Source organism: Nicotiana sylvestris, chromosome 2 (genome assembly GCF_000393655.2).
Source record: "Nicotiana sylvestris chromosome 2, ASM39365v2, whole genome shotgun sequence".
NCBI lineage: Eukaryota > Viridiplantae > Streptophyta > Magnoliopsida > Solanales > Solanaceae > Nicotiana > Nicotiana sylvestris.
The window spans coordinates 10,693,973-10,711,292 of record NC_091058.1 but is presented as its reverse complement, the minus strand read 5'-3'; the positions used below and the strand labels follow the sequence as shown (position 1 = coordinate 10,711,292).

At 35.6% G+C, this 17,320-nt stretch overlaps 3 protein-coding genes and 1 long non-coding RNA gene across 6 annotated transcripts; 3 read left to right on the top strand and 1 right to left on the bottom strand.

The window, feature by feature from the left end:
• The first annotated feature begins 2,984 nt into the window (after positions 1-2,984).
• LOC104235042 (uncharacterized) lies at positions 2,985-3,635 on the top strand. Its single transcript, XM_009788710.1, has 2 exons — positions 2,985-3,221; positions 3,324-3,635. The coding sequence occupies exons 1-2, from the start codon at positions 2,985-2,987 to the stop codon at positions 3,633-3,635; spliced, it is 549 nt and encodes a 182-aa protein (XP_009787012.1).
• A 1,441-nt stretch (positions 3,636-5,076) lies between these two features.
• On the top strand, positions 5,077-6,185 carry LOC138882377 (uncharacterized). Its single transcript, XM_070163082.1, has 2 exons — positions 5,077-5,691; positions 6,018-6,185. Exons 1-2 carry the CDS (start codon positions 5,077-5,079, stop codon positions 6,183-6,185), a joined length of 783 nt encoding a protein of 260 aa, XP_070019183.1.
• Positions 6,186-8,736: 2,551 nt separating this feature from the next.
• On the top strand, positions 8,737-14,561 carry LOC104235039 (cyclic nucleotide-gated ion channel 2). The gene is made up of 8 exons (XM_009788709.2): positions 8,737-9,032; positions 9,452-10,088; positions 11,697-11,912; positions 12,336-12,652; positions 13,078-13,189; positions 13,273-13,509; positions 13,606-13,692; positions 13,962-14,561. The coding sequence occupies exons 1-8, from the start codon at positions 8,995-8,997 to the stop codon at positions 14,445-14,447; spliced, it is 2,130 nt and encodes a 709-aa protein (XP_009787011.1). The 5' UTR covers positions 8,737-8,994; the 3' UTR covers positions 14,448-14,561.
• A 93-nt stretch (positions 14,562-14,654) lies between these two features.
• LOC104235040 (uncharacterized) lies at positions 14,655-16,793 on the bottom strand. 3 transcript variants are annotated; one of them, XR_011405233.1, is made up of 3 exons: positions 16,352-16,793; positions 15,193-15,336; positions 14,655-14,804 (listed from the first exon to the last, which is right to left on the bottom strand). It is a non-coding gene; the product is annotated as an uncharacterized lncRNA (long non-coding RNA). The 3 variants fall into 3 exon arrangements; XR_011405230.1 differs by lacking the exon at positions 14,655-14,804 and having other exon boundaries at positions 15,084-15,336; XR_011405232.1 differs by lacking the exon at positions 14,655-14,804 and having other exon boundaries at positions 15,084-15,433; positions 16,352-16,441.
• Between the last annotated feature and the right edge of the window lie 527 nt (positions 16,794-17,320).

The following is a 17,320-nucleotide window of genomic DNA, read 5'->3' as shown; positions in this document are numbered from 1 at the left end:
AATCATATATTGTCATGTCACAATGATCTTTTTCTTTTACTTATTTTTGGACTTTGGTCCATAACACGTTTTTGGAAAGAGTTTTTTCTTTCCATTTTTATGTCAGCAGAATATTTCATACCTTTTTCTCTTACCCATATTAACTCAAAGTATTAATTTTATATTTCAACAGAATATTTGTCATATGTAATATTACTCCAAATATGGTTATATATATTCACGGACAACTCTATTTCATATTTCATTCCCACCAAAAAAAATTAATTATTAATTAGATACAAAAGAACATCAAATAATAATTTTTTGACGGAAACCATGAACTTATATATAATATAATCTAGATATGGTAATATATGTTCACGGATAGCTCGATTTCATCTTTCTTTCCCAACAGATTTTTTATCCAATTAATAATTAGATACAAAAGAATATCGAATAATATTTTTTTCAATGTTATACAAATAGAATCCAACAAATAGATTCCATAAAAGTGCCAAGTGGCTTTTTTTCAATACGCCACTTGGCTTAACTTCATGCTTCATTACTCTCCTTTTAATATAATATAGATAGATTGAGTAAGATCTTATTTTGCTGCTTGACTTTATTTAATTTTTATACTCAATAAATTTTTAATATCATAAATAAATTTTAATTTTATTTTATATTTTAACATACTCCAAAATATAAATAGTCATAGATTATCTCAATTTACGTATTTCTGTATTTTTTTATTTTTTTCTATTATAGTTTTTTAATGTTTAATTAATTTTTCACTTCCATATTTCTAGCTAATATAGAAAAAAGCTATGAATGGATCAATATATAGATATAAATATAGATATACATATAGATACAAATATACATGTATAGATTAGATTTGTCTAAGATCTATTTAGATTATGTATAAGATTCATTAAACTACTTCCATTAATTATATTTTTATTTATAATTTTTAATAATTAATGTTGTCTTAAAATTGCCAAGTGGCTTCATTTTAGCTTGCCACTTGACTTAATCACATGCTTCACTACTCTCCTTTTAATATAATATAGATAGATTCACTATTATTACTAAGGATTTTAGTACTGAAAAGTTTCATCAAAACATTCTGATTTCCTAATGTTATCTTTTATATTTAATATCAAGAATGGAGATATTGTCTATTTACCAATCAAACACATGGCAATAGTTTCTTTTGAAAATTTTCATGAAAATGACTTCCGTCGTATCAAATGCAATATCTTTTAAGGTCATAGAGATTTATGCTTAAAAAAGAATACCTTATTTAGATATCATGGCAGTAAAATGTTTGGAAGATGAATGACGTAATTGTTATTTAATCCTGATTACTAGGAAAATTTTAAGAATGAGTAGCACAATACTTGCCTGGTTTTCCGTACGCGTGTTGCACTTTTTTCCTTTACTCTAATGCATTTATTTTTGAACATTTTTCGGAAAGTCAGACCATGTCTCATTTACATTTTAAAGTAATATGAGTCAACTAACAAAGTGATATTCTTACATTAAAGCAACTATGAAATATGTAAGGTACTTGCAGTACTTATGTTTCAGTCAACGAAAGCAGCTAAATATATATACTTATCTAAATTGTTTTCTTCCTTGGGAAAGTTCATAATTACGCTGATTAAGATGCTAAAAGTTTATACGAAACTAGCGGGACAATTGGAGACACATTCGATCCTTTCTTGTGTATTGCCACCTTCTGCAGTTGTCCATATTATCAGTCTTTTTTGTTTTTGTACACTCCTTAAAAATATGTTTTATGGACTTAATTATACTCAAATTTGTCTATACTATTTTTTATCTCTATTAAACTGTCACACTTAATTAACAATCACTAATTAGAACAGTAAGAGCATAATTGAGAAAAATACTACTAAATGACCTATTTTTTCTAAAACGTCAAGCATTTTCAAACAAATTTAGTTTGTCAAAATGACTAATTTTGTGAATGAAAGAAATATACTAAATAAATTGTTGATGGGAAAAAAAGAAGGAAAATAGGACTTGGGGCCCAAATCATACACAAATTTTCCTTTTGTATGTGCAAATTTATTCGAATGGCCAAAGGCATCACGGCGTATCCCAGTGCCAAAATTTCAACGTCATGATTTTTCCTTTCACTCACTTATTTCCTTTAATAGTAGAAGAAGCTCTTCTTTCTTCCATACACGTCTTTCCTATCGCCTTCTGCGTCAACGTACGTACATATATGTAATTCGGTTTTATTCCAAAGGTAAGTTCAAATATAGGTTGTCAGTTTTGGAGCTTATTTTTGGTTACCGTGTGGGCTTTACACCCCGCTAAGATTACCAGATTATCTTCTATTACTTCCTTAATAATTGCAATTTTTAAATTTTCTTTGGAAGATTACCTATGTGTCAATGGATTACTGAGAGTGAACTGATATTTCAAGAAGTTTGAGAGTCACTGCAATGTGTAGAAGATAGTGCTAGTTTTACACATGTAACTTTGTCTGTTACTCCATCTATTAATTAGTTAGCTCACTTACTCATAGTTAGTTGATAATTTAACCCAGATAGTTACTTGTTAGTTAAGTAGACCATAATTAATCAAATGTGTATAAATACTTGTATCTCATACTGTACAAAGTAAGAGAGGTCATTTCTCCCAATTCTGTTACAACTCGATCATTTTCTTTGCATTCAATTCTCTTTTCCACTTACTCAATCGATTGGGCACACACTGAATTTGCTTCCATCATTGAATTCAGCATGGTATCAGAGTTTCTAATTGAAAGAATCTAGGGATTTTCTTCGTCAATTTTGTAAGGAAATCGAGAAATTCTTCACCTTCGAAGTCTGCTGAAAAAACCTAATTTTGCAATTATGGTGAATTCTAGTAATGAATCTAGTTCCAGCACAATGGATCACAACCATCCGCTTTATCTATAGCCGTTGGATTCGCCGGGAGTGGTACAAACTGGAATATTACTCATCGGAATGGAGAATTATAGCATTGGAGTCACGCCATGTTGCTGGCATTGGAATGCAAAAACAAGCTCAGATTTATTGATGGCACAGTTCGTCGAGCTAATGTTGGCAAGGATTTGGGATCGCTGCAATGCTTTGGTGAAATCATGGATTACGAGCAATGTAAGCAAGGAGTTCCTTAGCGGTATACTCTCCCGTCCTGATGCTTATTTTGTTTGGAATGATTTAAAGGAGAAATTTGACAGGGTTAATCTCACTAGAGTTTATCATCTTCATAAGAAAATTGCTACATTGACTCAAGGTGTTTCCCCTATCTCTATTTATTACTCGAAATTGAAAGATCTTTAGGATGAAACTGATTCCACTGTACCTATGCCTTCCTGCTGTGATAAGTCCAAAGACTTTGTTACTCACTTGAAAAATCACAGGTTGTTACAGTTTCTAATAGGTTTAAATGATGGCTATAATCAAGCTTGCAGCCAAATTCTAATGATGTCACCAACACCATTAGTAAACCAAGCATCTGCCATGATTACTCAGGATGAGAGTCAAAAACTAGTGTCTGGTGGTGGTTATAGGTTAGGTGAACACAATGATCCCACAACACTCTTCACAAAAAGGAACACAAAAACGTATGAGGAATTTTCTTATGTTCTGTGATTATTGCAACATGAAAGGACATACCAGGGAGAATTGTTACAAGCTCATGTATTGTGAGTCTTGTAAAATGAAAGGCCATCTCAAAGAAAAATAATATAAGATAATAGGTTATCCAGCTAATTTCAAAGGGAAGAAGAAAGACAATGAAGTCATAGGAGGTAATCATGCATCTAATTTTGTTCTCAATCAACAACAACAAAACGTTGCACATGCTCAAAATGTGACTAACACTGGACAACAGTAAGGAAATGGACAAGTCTTAGCTCCATTTTTTACTCTAGAACAGTATGACCAAATATTATCAGTGCTGAACAAATCTTAAGTATCTGAGGCTAGTGCTAACATGGCAGGTAAAATTTTATCTGATAATTTGAATGTACTGAAGTGGATAGTAGATACAGGGGTAACAAATCACATGATTAGTAATGGATCTGTCTTGAAAAATGGTGTATTAGTAGGAAATTCAGGGAAGGTTCAGTTGCTTTATGAGGAATCAACAAATATCACTCAAGTGGGAGATTGTCACTTAGGAGGAAGTGACTTGATTGAGAATGTGCTTTGTGTACTAGATTTTAAGTTTAATCTTCTCTCTGTGTCTAAGCTAACAAAGGCTTTGAACTATTGTGCCATTTTTCCCCCCAATTGTTTTGTCTTTCAGGATCTCTTTACTGGGAGGGTGAAGGAGATTGGTAAGGAAGAAGATGGCTTATATGTCCTAAATTCAAAGAAAAGGAAACCACTTACTGAAGGCCCAAAATTAGTGGCAGTTTCTGGAGAGCTGAATGCAGCTATTTGGCACAAGAGGTTAGGGCATGTGCCTATGGCAATGCTTAAGAAAATTAGTGTTTTTAGAGATAATTCTAGTTTTATAATAAGTCTTTGTGACATTTGTCCCTTAGCTAGACAAACAAGAGTTCCTTTTCCATTAAGTTGTAGTAAGACAAATGATCCTTTTCATTTAGTTCATATGGATGTTTGGGGGCCATACAAGGTGCCCACTTATAATGGAATAAGATACATTGGTTGATGACTTTTCTAGATGGACTTGAATTTTTATGTTACACATAAATATAATGTAATTACTATGTTGAGAGATTTTATAGTAATGGTTATGAAACAGTTTAACAAAAGATAAAGATCTTCAGGTCAGAACAATAGCTCAGAGTTCATTAACAGCCACTGCAATGCATTGTTCAAACAATATGGTATCCTACATCAGAGTTCTTATCCATATACCCCACAGCAAAATAGGGTGATAGAAAAGAGTGATAGACACATTCTAGAAACTGCTAGGGCTATCAGATTTTAGGGGCATTTGCCTCTCAGATTCTGGGGAGACTATATAGAATCAACAATCTATGTGATCAACTGAATTTCATCATCAGTACTAGGTAATAAATGACCTTTTGAGTTGTTGTACAGACCTCCTATTTTGTCACATATGAGGGTTATTGACAGTCTATGCCATGCCACTAACTTAGTTGGGAGAGACAAGTTTGGGCCTAGAGCTATCAAATCAGTATTGCTAGACTATGCTTCTACTCAGAAGGGATATAAGTTATATGACATGGACAATAAGTCCATTTTTGTAAGCAGAGATGTGGTCTTCAATGAAGGAGTCTTTCCTTTCCAACAACAAGTGGAAACTGTGACTCCAACTTTCCCTCAGCCTTCTTCTAGATTTCCTTCATATGAAGAACTGAGACAACATATCCCACCTGAGCCTCTTACTCCTACAGTGTATGCACCAACTGATCCTATTGTATCAGAAATTCCTATTGCTCCTACAATATCTACATCAACTTCTCCTATTGTATCAAAAATTCCTGCTGCATCAGAAGTCACTTCTTCTTCTCAAACTCAAATACTTGCTTCAGAATCATTAAGAAGGTCGGGCAAACCTAGTAAAACTTCAATTTGGCTTCAAGATTATGTTGAACCAGCTAAAGGAAAGAGGATTGCCAATACTTGCCTATATCCTCTCACTTCTATATTGAACTATAATGCTCTTGCACCTACTTACCATAGCCTTGTTGCTAAGCTCTCTACGGAAGATGTACTAAGAACTTACTATGAAGCTGCAAAGGACCATAGATACAAGCACTAGAAGACAACCATACTTGGACTATCATACCTCTTCGTCCTAGGAATAAAGCCATTGCATGTAAATGGGTGTACAAGATAAAATATAAAGCTTCAGGTGATATTTAAAGGTTCAAAGCAAGGTTTGTCACCAAGAGTTATAGTCAAAATGAGGGAATTGATTATCAGGAAACCTTTCCGCATGTGGTGAAAATGGTGACAGTCAGAGCAGTTTTATCTTTAGTGGCAGCCTACAAGTAGCAGATTCATCAGATGGATGTGTTTAATGCATTCCTGCAGGGTGATTTAACTGAGGAAGTTTATCCGCAGTTACCTCCTGGATTCACACAGTTGCATGGGGAGCAACATGTTTGTGGGCTACTCAAGTCTCTTTATGGACCTAACCAGGCCTCTTGTCATTGGAATATCAAATTGACCATAGCTTTAGTGTCTTCTGGTTTTACATAGAGTCACCTAGATTACTTCTTACTTACTAAAAAGGTGTTAGATAAAATGGTTATAGTCTTGCTCTATGTAGATGATCTCTTGATCGCGATCAATGACTCTCAACTCATCCAAGAAACCAAAGACATTCTACAACACATTTTCAAAATTAAAGATCTTGGAGATCTAAGATATTTTCCTGGGCTGGAATTTGCTAGAAAGGAGGAAGGCATCTTGATGCATCAACAAAAATATGCTCTAGAGCTCCTCTCTAATTTGGGATTGACTGGTTCTAAGCCTTTAGCTACTCCATTGGAACCTAATTTGAAGCTCACTTCAGTTGTTTTTTATCAGCATGTTGGGGAAAATTGTGATAAGTTGCTTATCGACCCTAGTGTTTATCAATGGCTGATTGGTCGTTTACTATATTTGACCATCAGTCGACCTGATATTTCTTTTGCAGTCCAAACTCTTAGACAATTTATGCGTGCTCCCAAAGTCTCTTACATGGAGGCTGCTAGTCGCGTGGTTAGATACATCAAACATGCTCCTGGCTTGGGTATCCTCTTTTCTGCTTCTAGTGCAGCCTAGCTACATGCCTTCTCTGACGCAGACTGGGCCTCCTGCCTTAACACTAAGGGGTCGTTTGGTAGGAGGTATTAGAAAAAATAACGCAAGCATTAGTTCTATGTATTACTAATACCTTGTTTGGTACCTTTTTTTCCACTTGTGTATAACTAATACTTGTATTAGTTATACAACATACTTGGCATTATCCTATACATAAGTAATGCATAGAAAACCATGGCATTAGTAATACCAAGGCTTTAATGCATGCATTAGCATGGTTAAAGTCAAAATTGTCCTTAAAGTCCCTTAAAGCTAGAGAATATGGAGGACATTTTTGTAAGCGACTATTTTTTTTTAAAAATTATGCAATGCATTATAATTTTAATACACCACACCAAACAATAGATAAGAAATAATATTTTCATAACTAATGCTTGCATTACTAATACATGCATTACTAATACATGCATTACTAATATACATTATTCCGCACTATTCTTATACACCCTACCAAACGACCCCTAAGAGATCCATCACAAGGTACCTTATCATGTATGGTGATTCTCTCATATCCTGGAAGTTGAAAAAATAGTCCACCATTTCAAGACGCTCTATTAAAGCAGAGTATAGGAGTATGGCCTCGACTGTCACTAAGATTGCTTGACTCATTGGCTTATTCAAAGAGCTCAATGTTGAGCTTCATCTTTCTATGCCTCTTCATTGTGATAGAAAATCTGCTATCCAGATTGCTTCCAAACCTATTTTCCGCGAGCGGACCAAGCATATTAATATCGATTGTCATTTCATTCACGAGAAGATTCGGCATGGTTTGGTCAAGACTGTCTATCTAACTTCAGCTGAACAACCTGCCGATGTGCTCACTAAGGGTCTTCCTCATTTGCAACATCATCATTTGCTTTCCAAGCTAGAGATGAAGAACATCTTCATTTCCGCTAGCTTGAGGAGGAGAGGTGTAGAAGATAGTGCTAGTTGTACACATGGAACTTAGTCTGTTACTCCATCTGTCAGTTAGTTAGCTCACTTAACCATAGTTAGTTGAAAAATTAACCTAGATAGCTGCTTGTTAGTTAAGTAGACCATAGTTAGTCAAATGTGTATAAATACTTGTAGCTCATACTGTACAAAGTAAGAGAGATCATTTTCTCCCAATTCTATTACAACTCGATCATTTCCTTTGCATTCAATTCTCTACTCTAATTGCTCAATCGATTGGGCACACACTGAATTTGCTTTTATCACTGAATTCAACACAGTGGACTAAACTGTTTCTCTGTTTTATTATAGTAACTAATACTTTCTCCGTTCTATTTATACGACACTCTTTCCTATTGATCACAACGTTTTCATATGTAAAAACTCTTTAGCTTCAAATTTGTATTTTATCCTTAATAATATCATACTCTTATAGCCACAAGTTCTAAGGATACTCTTAGTACGTGTCGGAAGTATTTCTTTTTTTCTCTTTTTTTTTCTTAATCACACTTGGTTGCCTCCAAGTTTATCTTTAGGAGAGCACGACTACCTCAGGACGATGTTCAAGACGAGTCCCAATTTTTGGGGATATTCCAACTTAATTTCCTTTTAAAAATGGAGAACCACTACTTACTTTAGAAGCTTAATTATTTCTACTGCAAGATTAGTATTCCTCATTCTCTGATAAATCTAAAATTATGGATTACCTAGCCTGCACTTGGATGTGTACATCATATATCTTATTTAAGCTAATTAGACCCGTTAGCCAAGTGAACATTTTATGACAATATGTACAAAGTAAAGAGTTGGTTGATTCTTTCTTCATTTGCTCTCTTATATTTACATGGAAAGTAAAAATTCCAAGAGATATTGAATCATCATAGAAACTAAAGGGACCCAAGCCGCCCTGCAATGAACCCCACAACCGTGACGTTTCCGTAAGAGGTTGTTCGTCCTTACAGGAAAAGGCCAACCTCTTCATGTGCTCATTCCACAGACGTACCCTTCCCTAATTATTGTTGTATGTATGCATTTTGCCCACTTCATCCCCTCCTCTCCACATAACCAATTCTCTTCTTTCCCTCTTCTCTCTTACACTTATCACCTTCTCCCCGCATGCATATTTCTCATAATGTTGGCTTCTTCTTCTTCTACTAGATATATGTAATTCTCTGGCTTCTTTGATCTCTATCTCCCTCTTAGATTGAGTATTGTCAAATTTAGAGACTATAGTCCTTTCTTTCTTTCCCATGGTTCCGCTCCTCTCAAGATGTCTTCTCGCCAAGACCTCCGCTTCTTCCTCTCAAGGTCAGTACATAAATAGCGGAGCCGGAAATTCTAATAAGGAACTAAAAAAAGTGCAAGAATTCGAATTTGAACTTGTGAACTAAAGTAAATTTTGAATCACCCTCGTCACAATAATTTTCTCTTATGTTTAAAGGATTCAATAATTTATATATATTTAAAAATTAGCTTTTCCAATATTATTTTACCAGTGTGTAATTTTTCGATTAACGGGATTCAATTCATGAAGCGTTAATGTTCACTAGCTCCTCGCGTGCTAAGTACCTGTTAGAAAAATGAACTTCTTTTTTCTTATTTCTTATGTTACATTTTTTATTGCAGTGCACTGGTTTTATTTTATTTGTCATTTTTGTTGTTATATTCATTATATCATGACTCATGAGTTGTGCTAATAAATTGAAATTTTGAAATGGGGATATCAGGTGGTTCGGCATATTCCGACGAAGATCAGTTCAACCTGACAACAGCGACGACAACGAAGATGACAGCAACCCAATCTCAAACTCCATTGAATGTTATGCATGCACTCAAGTTGGCGTCCCAGTTTTCCACTCCACTAGTTGCGACCAAGCTAACCCACCGGAGTGGGAAGCTTCAGCCGGTTCCTCGCTAGTTCCAATTCAGAACCGGACTAATAATTCCAGAACCGGAAAATCCCGGTCCAGTCACAACCGGCATCCGTCGGGTCCATTCGGAAGTGTGTTAGACCCTCGAAGCAAGCGCGTGCAGAGATGGAATCGATTCATTTTGTTGGCACGTGGCATGGCCTTAGCCGTTGATCCTCTCTTCTTTTACGCCTTATCCATCGGCCGTGGTGGATCGCCGTGCTTGTACATGGACGGCGGACTTGCGGCTATCGTCACGGTGATACGGACTTGCCTCGACGCCGTACACCTCTTCCACTTGTGGTTGCAGTTTCGGTTGGCGTACGTGTCGAGAGAGTCGCTAGTTGTTGGGTGTGGGAAACTCGTGTGGGACGCGCGTGCGATTGCTGCTCACTATGTTCGGTCCGTTAAAGGATTCTGGTTCGATACTTTTGTCGTCCTACCCGTCCCTCAGGTTAGCAAAATTTATAAGGAATTTTTACACGAATAGCTGATTATATTAATTATTTATTTTTTCTAATTATATACATAAATTACGTATATATTATATGACTATTTTTAATTTTAAGTGGTAGGGTAGACGGACCACTTGATATTTGTTACGTTGCTTTTGTCTCCGAGAACTAAGATTTTGTAACCTCAATATTTTTTAAAATAAATCAACCAAAAAGTTAGGAGGAGATTTTTTTTATTAGTTTAACATATGTACACTGACTCTTTATAAGCTTACATCATATCATTCTACAAAAACAGCTAACTACTCATAGTAATGTACTAACATGCTATATCTAGTTAAAATACACATATGATGTAAATAAAATTATCGATGTTAATATATATAAGTTAATCTTTTGTAGATGAAGAGGCAGCTGGTTTAAAGCAGAAAAAAGGATATGGTTAATATTAGAGAAGTTAAAAGTCGCAATATAGTGAAAGGAGTGAGACTAAATGACGTAATTCATTAACGCGTGAAGCGCGGGCAAATTCTAGGATAATAATATAGGAAAGTTAGTACAATGATAGGTAATGCTCTAAAAAGTTTTTTTTTTTTTTTTTGGTAGTGATACTATGAGTATGTGGTCTTTTATTAATTTCTCTTAGATTAAGTTAAAAGAGGTTATAGAAGTTGAAGGTCACGGATTTGCACTATGATGTACTTGGTGCAATCTGATCTCCACATGAATTGCTACTGCTTTCATAGTTTCATCCAAAATTTGTCTATTTTCCCTAAATAAACAAAAAGTGAAAAAGGTACACTTTTTAACCCAAAATGTTTGTCTTCCCTTCTTTTTGAGTTCTATAAAAATGTTACTATCTGTTTTTCTTAAAATGAGATTCTTAATTACATTATAAATAAAGAAAAAAGAGAGGCTCCAATGATCAACATTTTTTTCAATACAACTTTATGTCTTCTAAAATATGGTTCCACGAATTTATTGATACAGTCAGACCTCTTTATAACAACGTTCTTATATAACAATACTTCACTATAAAAGCCAAGTTTTTCCGGAACCAAATGGTATGTTCTGTTATAATATATGTTTTGTATAATAGCAATTCGCTATGACATCCAAAAATATTTGGAGCATAGGAGACTGTTATAAAGGGGTTTGATTATATATACATCAGAAAAATCATAATTGTGTAAAAGTGAATAACCAAATTAGAACCGATGCAGCAGAACATGCTTCCAATAGAGGCCACAGGTTCAAACCGTGAAAATAACCTTTTGTAGAAATGTAGGATAAGGTTGCGTACAACAGACGGTTGTGGTTCGACCCTTCCATGGACTCCGCTCGGGCTGCCCTTTTTTCACTATACTTGACTTAAGACTATTGTTTTGTATCTGAACTCAACTCGCACGCTCAAAATGTTATAATGGTTTGTAGGGGTTGATTCGAATCTCGATTATAATAATAATACATACCTTGCCAAATAATTCTAACTGCTAACAAAATGTGATGCTGTATGAGGTTCCAATGCTTTCTACCTCTGCAATTTTATTTCGAAATTGTGATTACTCATTTCTTAATGTTTTTCTTTTGGTATTTCCACTTGTCAGGTTGTATTTTGGCTGGTGGTTCCAAAACTAATAAGAGAAGAGCAGATCAAGCTTATAATGACAATCCTTCTACTAATGTTCTTGTTCCAGTTCCTCCCCAAAGTATATCACAGCATAAGCTTAATGAGAAGAATGCAAAAGGTTACTGGATATATTTTTGGTACCATTTGGTGGGGATTTGGCCTTAATCTCATTGCTTATTTTATTGCTTCTCATGTAAGTCCTACTTCACTTTTACCCCGCATTTACAATTCTCTAAATTAAAAATAGAATTTAAGTTATATTTACTGACAGTTTAAATTTTTTTACACTATCCGATACAATCATATCAGACGATATAGAGAATTACCTGTTGTTATAAGTTAACTTAACCTAAAGGACATCCCGATGCACTAAGCTCCCGCTATGTGCGGGGACCGGAGAAGGGCCGGACCACAAGGGTGTATTGTATGCAGCCTTATCCTGCATTTATGCAAGAGGCTGAACTCATGACCTCCTGGTCACATGATTTACCAGTTACGCGAAGGTTTCCCTTCCTGTTATAAGTTAACTTAACCTGGTGGTGGTAAATATTTTATACGTTGTCAGTGCATAAAACTTATATTCATAAAAATGTTAGTGACGAGTTGTTATTTATAGGTTGCTGGGGGTTGCTGGTATGTACTATCTATACAAAGAGTAGCTTCATGTCTAAGGCAGCAGTGTGAACAGAAAGCTTCTTGTAATCTGTCTTTGTCATGCTCAGAGGAGGTTTGTTATCAGTTTCTATTGCCAACAGGAACTGTGGGAAATCCATGTGCTGGGAACTCAACAACAGTGATGAGGAAGCCACTGTGTTTAGATGTTAATGGACCATTTCCATATGGAATATACAAATGGGCTCTACCTGTTGTTTCTAGTAGGTCTGTCACTGTGAAGATTCTTTATCCCATCTTTTGGGGATTGATGACCCTTAGGTAAATATTCCATTTTCATCATTTATCTTTAGATATGGCACTAATACTTGATATTTGAGTAACTTGATTCTTTATATATATCAGTTAAGACTTGAAAATTGAACATCTTAGTGATCTTTTTTGCTTTTAGTATGGTGTAACACCAAGGAGATGTGATGTAGGCAGCCTACCCTGATGTAAGCATCAATGGCTGATTCAACAGCTCGAACCCGTGACCTATAGGTCACATGGAGACAACTTGACCGTTGCTCCAAGGCTCCCCTTCCCTTTTAGTATGGTGCGAAACATGAAAATCTTTAATTCCCTTCAAAGTGTTTGGCCAGAGGAAAAGATATGATTAAGGAAAATGAACTATCTGATGACTGTTACCTCTAATCTTTGGAAATACATGGACCTCAGTTAAAGCTTATTGTGTTTGATTGCAGTACATTTGGCAATGACTTAGAACCGACGAGTCATTGGCTAGAAGTTATCTTCAGTATATGCCTTGTGCTTAGTGGATTGATGCTCTTCACTCTGTTGATAGGGAATATCCAGGTAAGCTATGAGTACTTGTTTTTCTAAGGAATTAATATGAGTCCTTCAAGCTGCAATATTTATGATCTATTTCTGTTTTCAAGGTGTTTTTACACGCGGTGATGGCAAAGAAGAGAAAAATGCAATTGAGGTGCAGGGATATGGAATGGTGGATGAAGAGGAGACAATTGCCATCACAATTGAGACAAAGAGTTCGCCACTTTGAACACCAGAGATGGGCTATGATGGGTGGAGAAGATGAGATGGAACTCGTAAAAGACTTGCCAGAAGGACTTCGAAGGGATATCAAACGCTTTCTTTGCCTTGATCTTATTAAAAAGGTACAAGACAAAGTCCATGCTTAATTTCCTTCTAACCATAGAACATTGTTATATTACCATATGATGATGATGATGATCTGAATTTCATTATTTCAGGTTCCTCTGTTCCATAGTTTGGATGATCTAATTCTAGACAACATCTGTGATCGAGTTAAGCCATTGGTCTTCTCCAAAGATGAGAAGGTGCCTATTCTTTTATGTCTTCTACTTCGTAGTTAAGAATTACATATTACTATATTTAGAAACTCTGTAACCTTAACCTTCTCATTTTACCCTTAATGGCATGCTCTTATAGCCATATAAATCTGATGGTATGTTTAAGACTATAAGTTCTAAAGGTACCTTTGATATGTGCTGACAAACTCCGTGCCTCCTATAAGATGAAAATGGAGGTAGTACTATAATAGCTTGAACTTAGGCAATGGCTTACCTTTTTTGTTCTGTCAAAACAGATCATTAGAGAAGGAGATCCCGTGCACCGGGTGGTGTTCATTGTTCGTGGGCGAGTAAAAAGTAGCCAAAACCTCAGTAAAGGGATGGTCGCGACCAGCATACTTGAGCCTGGAGGCTTCTTTGGAGATGAGCTTCTTTCCTGGTGCTTACGCCGTCCCTTCATTGACAGACTTCCAGCTTCTTCAGCAACCTTTACTTGCATAGAATCCACAGAAGCATTTGGCTTAGATGCAAACCATCTACGATTTATCACAGATCACTTCAGATACAAATTTGCAAACGAGAGGCTTAAGCGAACAGCAAGGTATTATTCATCCAATTGGAGAACATGGGCTGCTGTGAATATACAGTTAGCTTGGCGTCGTTACATGGTGAGGACAAGCCGTCCTGTGAATCAGGTAACGGAGAATGGGGATAGTGATCATCGCCTTCGAAAGTATGCTGCAATGTTCTTGTCAATCAGGCCACATGATCATCTTGAGTAGTGATAATGGCTGTGATTACTATATCCTCATTTGTCATATTTTTCGTCAATAAGCCAGATTTGTACAACGACATCGATTGATTGAACTTTAATATCAGAGTAAAGGGGTTAATTATCTGCTCAAGAAAATGTCACCGTTTAGTGACTTGTGTTTGAGTAAATTTTACATTTTCCCCCCTCTTTGGTAATGAATCTCTCTACATTTTGCCCTCCATTTTTTCATTCAGAAGTAAATCCTGATATTCTTACATTTCTCAGACTGAAAAACTTGATTAGCATACTAAAGGTGAGAGAAAATGGAATTGCATGAAATGACACCCCATGCCTGTTTCCTGCATTCTTCCTCTCCTCTTGGACTCTATCTTGGCATATTCAAATTTACCACAAGAAAACATCTTTGTTAAAAAATTAAAATAAAATAAAATTGGTCGAGCTAAAAAGTTAAAATTAATTTTTAAGGAATTCATTGTTTCCTTGTCAAAACATTACATTTTCTAGTTTTTGAGCTATTATTTCAAATTTTAAAGTTTTCGACTTTGTCTAATATTTCAGCACTCTCAATTAAGCTACTTAAATTTTCATATATGTTAATAATTTTTGACAACAAACACTAAGGTAGTTTATTGACACAAATGGCTAATTTATAATACATGTCTAACTTATAGAGCACCATTTTATATAGTTATAACAATATTTTGGGGGATTTTAGCTATGGTGGACCTAAACCAGAACTTTACTAGTCTTACCCTTGAGTCAATCATGCTGAATAACTTCATATGAGTTCCACCCCTTTCACTTTGTGGACCATGTTCATAGCGGCCACGACCTTGGTCACTATCACGATTAACTTTGTCTTGCCTCCATGGTTCAATTGATAATGGCAACAACATCTGCTAATGATGGACATGTCAGATCCCTTCAGGAGATGATTCAATGAACATGAGAGTCTTTAAGGAACCAATTGCTACCTCCAAGTTTGGCATTAATCTTCAGGCAAAGATCAGTACTTACTAGTGAATATGTTTGCGCTTCGCGCGATTATTAAAGAGTTGATGAACGTACAAAATAATCAAGAATTCAATAATGAATTTATATGTTATTTCTCTTCTATACGAGAAAGAAAATATCCATAACAACATATATTTGAGTTAAATCATACACTAATTCATACGTTAATTCACCATTTGGGTTTATTAAGAAAAATTCGGAAAGAGCATCAGAAAAATATAGAGTTTTGAAATAAAATTACATAAATCTCATTTTGTAGCTACTAGATCATACAACAAATTCCTCTAAATTATGTTTCCTTAGAGTTAATCTAAAAAAGACAATCTCTAAGTCTCCAACCTAAAAAAAATACGATTTTAGATTTCAAATTCGGGTACTCTTTAGAAAATTCAAAATTAATGGTGTCAATCCAACTCGATATTGTTTGTATGTCTTATTTTTAACGAACTTATAGATTGTAGTCAATCTACCTTATTTCTTGATTTTTAACATAACAAAATATTGTTCGTTTGACTTTTAATTAAGAGTATCATATTACAATACAATTTTCATTTAGTTAAGGACTGGTGTCTCGAAAGACTTTACAGTAGATTTTTCTAAAGATAATGTAACCCATGGCTACCATTAGGGAGAAAAACCTTTAGAAAATGAAGAGCCCTAATTTTAATTGTTGTATTTTTAACCGATCAAGAATAGGATAAATGTTGTTGAATGAGTCGATCACAACATGTTGGCATCTAGTGTATTTAACCCGAAAATTATTGAAATTTTAACCCAACTCTTTGACATGAAATTGTTGCAGCGCAAACAGAAAGAGTTGTAAAAAATTTCACGAACTTACATTAAATTACCAGAAATTACTTCAACACTCATTACGAGTTAAAGCAAAAAAATAACCTGGTCTGTGTGCAGAACACAGTTGAAATCTTTTTGTTTTTTCTTCGATTTTTCTGGAATGTCAAGTGACATTTGGGTTTAGAGCTTCCGATTCAGGCAGTAGCTAAGAAATCTGGCGGATTGAACCGTTGTCCGCTGCCGTCGAGTTGAACTCATTTGGTCGCTGGTTTGTCTCTGTTTCTGCTGCTGGATTTTGCCTTCTATTTCAGAACTGTGTTGGTTATCTCCAGTTTATTTTCAGAACTCAGTGGCTGATTAATTTGGTTTGTACTTTTTTGTGCTTTCTGATTGGATCTTATATGAATCCTCGAATCTTGTTATCATATTAGCTTGATTTCACATTTTCCCATTGAATTTACGTGAATTTTGATTTTGAATTCACATTTAGGCTGCTAGTTACTTTCGGTGCTACACCAGTGGTAGCGGTGATAGCCCTTTTTGATCTTTGGGTCGTGGTATTTTCTGTGTTTTCAGGGAAATTCTCAAAGTTGTTGGAGACAAGTTGGGCGCACGAGCACTAGCAAAGGAGAGCAACCTGGACGAGCGTCAGCAAAGGGCAGTGGGAAGCGGTGCGTGAGCTTGCAAGTATATCGAGGGCTGCAAATCAACACAGGTTTGGTTCTCGGGAATTGGTACCTCCCGTTCTACTGTTTTCCTTTTGGTGTTAGCTAAATTGATGTTACTTTAGATCACAATAGTTAAATCATCCAATAGGTGTACAGGTAGTCACTTGTTTCCTTCTAGTTTGATTTGTTGTCCGTTGTGCACTAGCGAGTCTTTTGTAGATCTGTCGTAGGTGTAGTGGCGGCAGTCTAGGATGATAGATTAAAGGCATGTCCTTAGGTGGGGGAGAGTGTGGGGCAAAGAGTGGGCCCGAGGTCAGGGGTGGGTCGGGAGGCAGGGGAGGTAGAGGGGGCAAGGGAGCCTATAGGTTGAGAATTGGGTCATGGAACATAAGTTCGCTAACGA